Genomic DNA, 8,789 nt, shown 5'->3' with positions numbered 1-8,789 from the left:
CAGTCAGAAAGTCCAGGAGCCAGTCACAGAGGGTGGGGTGCAGACCCAGTGTGGACAGTTTGTGGGTGAGTTTGTGGGGGACAACTGTGTTGAAGGTGGAGCTGTAGTCAATGAAGAGTATCTGGATGTAAGAATCTCCATTTTCCAGGTGAGAAAGGGAATATTGGAGGGCAGCCGTGATGGCATCTGTGGTGGCCCTGTTGGGCCGGCAGGCATACTGCAGGGAGTCCAGGGAGTCCGGTATACTGCTCTGGATGTGGGCCAGCACCACTCTCTCAAAACCCCTTTATAATGATTGAGGTGAATACCACTGGCCTATAATCGTTCAGGCAGGTGACTGGGCTCTTCTTGGGAAGGGGGATTATGGTTGTGGTCTTAAAGCAGGTGGGAATGATGCTCTGGCTGAGGGAGAGATTGAAGATGGTGGTGAGAGCATCAGCCAGCTCTTTGGCACATGCCCTGAGACCCCTCACAGGGATGTTGTCTGGTCCTGCTGCTTTGCAGGGGTTGATCTTCCTCAGGACTGTGCGTACTTGGCCCGATGACCCTAAGGTCCCCTTCAAAGGGGACCCTCGGGCTGAACGGAAAATACAGGAATGCTACGCGAGTTGTGATAGCCAACCCCCAACAATGTATACATCAAAATGTTCAGCGAAACCTCAGCTACAACGTCATATAAACCATTTTTCCACACAATAAACATAGCAAAAGCAATAAAGAAGAGAACGAGGAAAAAGCCGGCATTTGAGAGTGGAACGCGCAAACACGTCTGCCTCGGTGGGCGCCATGTTTGATTGCTAGTAGTCACAATGTTTGAGATTTTACCCCGGGGCAGTAACCCTACCTTGAGTAGAGGATGCAAAGGACAAAAATGGCAAGTCCCACAATGCTCTGGGTATCCCACCATTGCAGGGATGGGGACGTCAGCATTGGTTCCTCTGTGCCATTGATCACCACAAATATCTGGTTCTCCATCATCAGAGGGGCCGGTGTGGGGGCTGCAATCTGCTGAAAGATACTCAGCAGGCTGCGGTTACATGCTTTGTCTAAGCAGAGGAGAAAAAACAAGCACATTGTTTGAAACTACAGCTCAGTGTGTACAGCAAGAAGGAACAGTAACAGAGACTGATCATGAAAATAAGAGACCTTGGGTGCAGACATGTTTCTGACATTCACATGTTCTTGGGAGAAAAATCCAAGCAGCTTGAAAATGACCCTTCACCCAGTCCAAATCCAGAATTTTTTAGTTTCTTGTTTGCATCTAATATATAAGGCTGTTATTTTTTTATCCATATGATTATTGTGATTAGAGGAATATTTTGAGCAACCAACAAACAGTCTCACCAGGCTCGTTGGATATGGCAGACCAGGTCAGAAACATGGTGTACAGTGTGAGGAAGGAGGACTGCAGAAGACCTGAATATGGCCTAACCTCCTGGAAGGCACACACAGAGAAAGCAGTCAGCACTCTATAGATTCTGTACATTTACTTTTTACACTTGAATGTTAAATTGGCAACTCATATACAGAATGGATCATCTCAAAATGAAGCATGGAAATTTAACTTTAAAAACTTTGGCTGGTAAGTGCACCTCTGGTTTAAGATTCTTTTGCAAATACACTGGTGATCTGATGTTCATTGCTATATGTTTGGAAAAAAGAGAGATTAGCATCTGTCCACTACTTTGTGACAATTTTAAACACTGATGGCTGGTGATAATTAATATGTCCATAAACATGAAGTTAGATCTCATGGTTTCCATTTACAATAAGCCTGTATGAGTGTAAGGTTCTAAGTGAAGTTCAATAAAGGATGTGGCCATTTGAGATGACTTTTGAAGTCCAAAAGGGAACATTATAAGTCAAGTGGGTTTTATTTATATGGCCCAAAATCACAAGTTACAAATCGACCTTTAAGGGCCTTACAAGCTATAAACAAACAAGGCCTTCTATGTCTAGACCTCAGTTAAGCAGACCTGTTAGTCATTGGATTTCACTGGGCTGTAGTAAGGAAAATAAAGATTTTTTGGAAAACAGTAACTTTGACTGACCCAGAAAATCTAAATTACATTAGGCTACTTCCAAGGCCAGAGGAATTTCACCATTTTATGTTACAGCATAAAAGCCCCTTCATGGCAGCATGAAAGTGTGGTTTCTCTCCACTGTGTAGAAGCTGTTTCTGGTCTTTACCAGAGTTTAGACTTTGCTCTATGCATTACTACATTTTGGGAATTGGGGAATTTTGCGCTCCAATAATGCATGTTATCTGAGAAAGAGTTGTGTTCATTATGGGAAAAGTACAAATAAAGCATCAATCTGGCCTATGTCCTGCTTTTTCAAATATATAATTCATATTAGCCACATAGGATTATGTTAGAATGAAATGTCTGATCTTACATTATCATACCTAAAACTAGGTCTACACAGAATACACAAATATAATGTTGTTTCTGTATTTCCATGTCTTCTACATAGATAATTACAGCTGGTGAGGATACAGGCTCATAACTTGGGATTTGTTAACTTTAGCCTTATATTTTTACACTATGCATGTAGTGCATGTACTTATTTAATTCCCCTTCAGAGAGTTCTTGTTTTAAAATAAGGCAGCTGAAAGCAGTCAGTCATCCAATTCAGGAGCTAACATCAGCTTGAAGCAACAGTTTGTAATGTTTTTCAAACATTTTTGTTGTAGAAATCTGCTCCAAACCTTGTCTTAATGTGGACAGGTGCTGCCAAAGCCTCCTGTGACCCAGACTCATTGAACAGCATTGGCAGCAGTGCAGAAATATTAGCTTCTAAAGGTTTTTGAGTGGGACTGACCTATCTAACCAACTAGAGGTTTTCAATTATTTTTGCTTGATCAATAGGTTTTGTTGCATTGTCATTTATTGTAATTTCATAAGGACAAATATCTGGTTGTAGTAAAGTGGAGCAGGGAGAGGGAGCCGTGGGTGGAGCAGAGTGGATTTGAAGCATCCTGCTAGTGCGACCTTCAGTTACATACTGTCGGTAGCCACAGCTGATAAAATCTGCCAGTGACATTTGTCATTTAATGAGATGTCACCAGCCAGAAATGAGATGCTGCTTTTGTCCACTTCTGAAAACAAGGAGCCATATTCCTATGAATTTTGATGATAAGTCTGCCACTGTTATGGTTAGCCGCACATGGGTTTTGCTTTGTGTCCCTGTATATATTCTAAATATTACCAGTTTGCACAGGTGTCCGTAATACTGGGTGTCATGGTTTTGCATTATTACAGCAAAGGACTGACTGACTGAATGTTCCACACTGCTCTCCATCAGTGTACCTGTACTTTGTACAGCACAGAGACAATAGAGGCCACAATGCACAACAGCATGTTGAAGCTGATGAAGAACTTGTTGAGGGAGCATCCATCAGGCTTGGTGTAGAAGATGAACATCAGCACAATGGCAATAATTGACAGGATGTAGCAGAGGATCATTACAGCCAGGAAAGCTGAAAACACAAGGCAGAAATAGGATTTGATACAGAAATCCCCTAAAACACGTTCATCCACAGAGTACAGAATTTTACTGAGCCACAGCTGGAGTCACTGACCTGCATACCAGCGCCTGGAGTTCCCAGCCTCCATCTTGTCCAGCCAGGACTCATTCCAGGAGTGGGCAAAGTCCACCAGCAGCACCAACTGGATCAGGATGAAAATGAAAGCTCCAGCAAGGCCCACCACAAACCATGCTGCAACAACACAGGCACACAGGTTTATTCAGTTACACATCTATGATACATGATCAAAACATTATTGGATGTCATGATCTGAAGTACCACAAGTTTAGAATGCAAACTTACTGTAGGTAAAAGGTCCATGTGGAATGTAAAAGGCAGCGACTGTAACCACCACCAAGGCAGCCAGCTTAAAGAACCAAAACCTGAAAACAAATCGTTAACTGGCAATTATGTATACAGAATGTGCATGTAACAAAGAAAAATGCTTCAGTCAGATATGACAAAATCAGTTTTTAGAGCTGTATCAAGAGCTTATCAGTGAACCTCCAAGTCAAACAATGTCCAATGTACTTCTTCTGAATAAAACACTGATTCAAAGAACAAAAGAATTCCTTAGTGCAAGATTTAATGTCATCAACAGAGGAAGCATGTGGGTACTTCTTAATACACTAGTTTGAATGATTACAGGTTATGTTAAAATGGTATGGTTTCTCTCGACCGTGCAGAAACTGGGCTTTATCTGTTTAGGCCAGTGGTTCTCAAACATTTTTTGTCATTCCCCAATTAAGAGGCTGGGTGAATTTTCAAGCCCCACTTGTCAAAAAAATAACGAAATCGGCCAATTTTAAAATTTCAAATTTATTTTCATATCAAATAACACCAAGTTCAAATCAGATAAAATATAAGTGCAACTGTATCATTTGACAGAGGGATAGTTTTCAATTTTGCAGCACTTGTCTCATCCAGCATAATCGACACCATGTCTACAGTTACAGGGAGAATGCGCTGCTCAGCAATTGTGTGTGATTTTTGCACTGTGCAATTCTGTATGCAACTTTGAAGGAAGCCATTTGTGCTTTGCTGTCCACTGATGCAGATTTTACCAAGCGATTTTTCTGCTGACGGTTTTCTGCCAGCTTTCTTTTAAAGAAGTCAAGTGGCTTATTAACGTGACTGGGGTGTGTTGTCTCTAAATGTCTTCTTAATTTAATAGGTCTCATGCCATCTGCTGCCAGTGGGTTAAGACACAAGACACACATGGGTCCCTCCTCTGCCCCCACCATTCCCACCGTGAATCCAAGCGCAAGATAGGCTTCATCATATTTTCTTTTCATCTGGCTTTTTGGTTGATAAGGCTTACTGCCTGTCGTTTCTTTGTCTGCTTGCACTGAATCGCCTACTTTTTTGTGGTCCATGTAACAAGTTTATCCATTTACGTTATTATGCCTACTGCCCTCTGTGTGAACGTTTCCTTATATTGTTGCGCGGCAGTTAACATGTCATTGTTATTGTTATTGTTGCACTATGGTTCCATTTTTTTCCCCCGGGCCCCGAACTGATGTTATTTTAATTTACTTGTATTAATGACCCACTAGTGGGGCGCACCCCACACTTTGAGAACCACGGGTTTAGGCTAATGCTAGCTTTGTTCTGTGCCTTTAAGAATTTGGGGACACTTCATCTTTGATTGTTTAATAAATTCCAGGTAAAGTTGACAGCAGCAACGTAAAGTATCAATGGCATATATCTAGCTTTAATTACTTTTATTTTATGCACTTCCAATGAGGAAAATGTTCCTATCTTCTGTCAGGTACTAATATACCTGCAGAGAACTTTTGCTGTGGTGACAGCTTTTTTTCTGGAGAGGAAAACATGGAACTTTGAGAAGGAGTGGTCTCTCACTCTCTCACAAAGTGCATGCAGGAAAATAATGGTTTACAGTGTGATATTTGCATTCTTAAGCACATTCTGATTCTGATTAAATACCTATGTAACTGAAGTAATAAATTTTATGTTTGACCTTTTATACTATAATAAAATGCGTGTTTCTCTCTTGTGTATATAAATTGTGTGTCTACATTATAAATGCTACAGAGAATGGTGTGCTAGTGGTCAAGAGAACCTACAGCAGATAAAGCAGAAACCACCTCACTTCTGATGGAAACCACTCAAGCACAAACCACAAAACTAGAGATAATACTCATGTGCAGGAGGGGAGTCGCATAAGCTTGCTCACTCATTAGTTTTGTGAAGCTTGCAGTGACATACTGCTTCTTTTAAAAAGGAGTGAAAGGGCTAAATATAGAACTCAGAAGTCTGGACTGAGACTTACTATGAATAATAGAAGATTTCCACTACAGTTGAAGTTGGGGTTCAGACAAATAAAATGTCTGCACTCACTTAGAAAAAATATACAATATCATTAAATAAAATACTGTAACAGTTTCGGAGTTGTAGTACATGTGCACGGCACTAAAGATACAAAGATTTGGTGCAGAAACGTTTACACTCCCACAAAGAATGTCAGAGGTCGACCCATGATATCTGCAGTCTAAGCTACAAACCTCAAATAAATCCACAAACATTCCCTGGTATATTCATATCCTTGTATTTTTCTTATTTGATGTTGAACAATCAGAACACAAACTTGAGGAAATGTGACATTTTCACCACTTTGTTTGCGGCCCCCTCACTTTAGACCCTGTTTTACTCAAACTCAGAATCACAATCAGCTTTACTGGCCAGGTGTGTAGGACACACAGGATTTTCACTCTGGTATAATGGCTCTCAATGTGTATATACAATGTTCTTTAAAGCAAGGAATAATAATAATAATGTATTTGTTTATATAGTGCTTTACAACACCCAAGGGTGCTGAAAGTGCTTCACAACAAAACATATAAAAATAAAAGCAGAACATGTTAAGACATAAACTAACAAAAAGGAAAAGTTTATATGACACAAATTTAAAACCACGGTCTGTAAGCAACTATAAAACTCCTGTACAATAAAAATGAGTCAAAGTACAAAATAAGATTGCAGAATATAAAATCAAAAAGCATGTAGGCACCTGTATAGCAGAACTAATCTGCTTGTCAAATCTGAGGCTGCTATCAAATAATACTCCTAGGTTTTTCAGTTTGAGTGAATGAAGGCGCTGAAGCTCCCAGGCCGGGTACGATGTGAGTAGAGTCAGGGCTAAAATTGATGTATTCAGTCTTCCCCTCATTCAAATGAAGGAATAGACAAATAAACAATATCAGGCTGAGCGAACAAAAAAGAATATGCAAACAAGACAAATGAATATGCATTAGGATAATAAAAATAAAGTGCTTATAGATACAGAAATATATATACACAGTTGACCCTGCGATGGACCGGCGACCTGTCCAGGGTGTACCCCGCGTTTCGCCCAATGCTGGCTGGGATTGGCTCCAGCGCCCCCGCGACCCCATTCGGGACTAAGCGGTATATGGTAAATGAGATGAAATGAGATAGTATGCATTTTTCAGACTGATATATACAAAAGTGTATTTACAAGGTCATAGGTTAAGTGTTCATTAGTGTGATGGCCCCAAACAATTTGTATCCAGGGTGTGAGGGGGCTGCAGAAATCTTCTCCGCCCTCCTTTTGACCCCTGATGTGTACAGGTCCTCAATGGAGGGTAGACTGGCACCGATGGTATTTTCCGCAGTCCTGACTGTTTGCTGGAGTCTGTTCCTGTCCCCTTTGTTTGCTGAGCCAAACCAGATAGTGATGGAAGTCCAGAGAACAGACTCGATGATCCCTCTGTAGAAATGTATCAGCAGTTTCACAGAGGGGTCCTCTGAAGTGCAGTTGTTGGTGTAGAGTGAAAACAGCAGTGGGGAGAGCACACATCTGTGGGGGGGACCTGTGTTGATAGTCCAGGCAGACTATCAACACTATCAACCACTGTCATGGTTTGGACTCATGCTTCCCATATTTCTGTTGTTTTTCCCCTGATTCCCTGTCTCTCCTGACATGTCAGCTCTACTAATTGGCCACCATCACATCCACCTGCTGTTCATTATCTCCTGGTCCATTCTCCTTATACTGTATATATGCCCTTTTCTGTTAGCTCCCTGCTGGTTGATTTGTCACCTCTCTCTGCTCTTCACCAAACAGTTATGTATTATTCCTGAACAGATCCTGGTTTCCATGCATCTGAACAACTCTGAGATGGTGTGCATTCAACCTACTGTGAGTAGCCACTTCCTCAACCTACCTGTGTGACATACTCACCTCCGTTCCTACAACCCAGCCAGCTCCTGCCTCATCCTCCTGTGAGTAGTTGCTCCCAACTTACCTGCATAACATACTCACAACCATTCATGCAACCAGGCCAGCTACCTCTTCATCTTCCCTGTCCTCTTCTTCCTCCTCATCCACCTGTCAGTCATCTCTCCCACCATTGCCAGCTCTGCGCTCTCCGTTTTTTGCTCTGCCTCTGCCAAGGCACTATCTATGTGTATACACACACACACACACACATATATATATGAATTCCCCAATGTTCATTTTACCACGGGGAATACTTGTGCCTAAACCCTCCACATCTTTTCTAGCTGTTCTTTCTGCCCCTGGTATTTCTCAAGCTTCTCATGTTCCTTCTTCCTGATGTTGCTATCGCTTGGGATTGCTACATCTATCACTACAGCCTTCTTCTTCTGTTTGTCCACCACTACTATGTCCGGTTGGTTAGCCAGTTGTCAGTTTGTATCTGGAAATCCCACAGGACTTGGTCATTCTTAACCACCTTTGGAGGTGTATCCCATTTTTTTGACTTTGGGACTTCCAGCCTGTACTCGGCACCGATGTTTCTGTACACTATGACAGCCACTTGGTTATGGCGTTCCATGTATGCCCTGCCTGCTAGCATCTTGCACCCCGCTGTTATGTGCTGGATTGTCTCAGGGGCATCTTTGCACAGCCTGCACCTGGGGTCCTGCCTGGTATGGTAGACCCCGGCCTCTATTGATCTTGTACTTAGAGCATGTTTTGTGCTGCCAGGATTAGTGCCTCTGTGCTGTCTTTCAGTCCAGCTTTGTCCAGCGACTGGTAGGATTTTTCGATATCAGCCACTTCTACTATTTGATGGTGGTACATACCGTGCACCTTCCATGAGGGTTCCTGCTCTTCCTTCCCTTGTTCCTCTGGTTTCTGCTGCCTGAGGTATTCACTAAGCGCGTCATCACTTGGGGCCATCTTCGTGATGTATTCATGGATCTTTGTTATTTGATCCTGGATAGTGGCTCTGATGCTGCTCACTAATCCTTG

General features: G+C 42.1%; 1 protein-coding gene across 4 annotated transcripts in view; it reads right to left on the bottom strand.

Annotated features, from left to right (window-relative positions):
* serinc3 (serine incorporator 3) overlaps nt 1-8,789 on the bottom strand; it is a 90,020-nt gene that overhangs the window by 28,208 nt on the left and 53,023 nt on the right. For all 4 annotated transcript variants that reach the window (XM_020615768.1, XM_020615769.1, XM_020615770.1 and 1 more), the window contains 5 exons: nt 3,833-3,912; nt 3,584-3,721; nt 3,312-3,481; nt 1,345-1,435; nt 845-1,046 (listed from right to left, as the gene is read on the bottom strand). In XM_020615768.1, coding sequence (XP_020471424.1) covers nt 845-1,046; nt 1,345-1,435; nt 3,312-3,481; nt 3,584-3,721; nt 3,833-3,912 — 681 coding nt within the window. The remainder of the gene's footprint in view (nt 1-844; nt 1,047-1,344; nt 1,436-3,311; nt 3,482-3,583; nt 3,722-3,832; nt 3,913-8,789) is intronic.

This window comes from Monopterus albus, unplaced genomic scaffold (assembly GCF_001952655.1).
Source record: "Monopterus albus unplaced genomic scaffold, M_albus_1.0 scaffold170.1, whole genome shotgun sequence".
Classification (NCBI taxonomy): Eukaryota; Metazoa; Chordata; class Actinopteri; order Synbranchiformes; family Synbranchidae; genus Monopterus; species Monopterus albus.
This window is presented reverse-complemented; position numbering and strand designations above follow the sequence as displayed.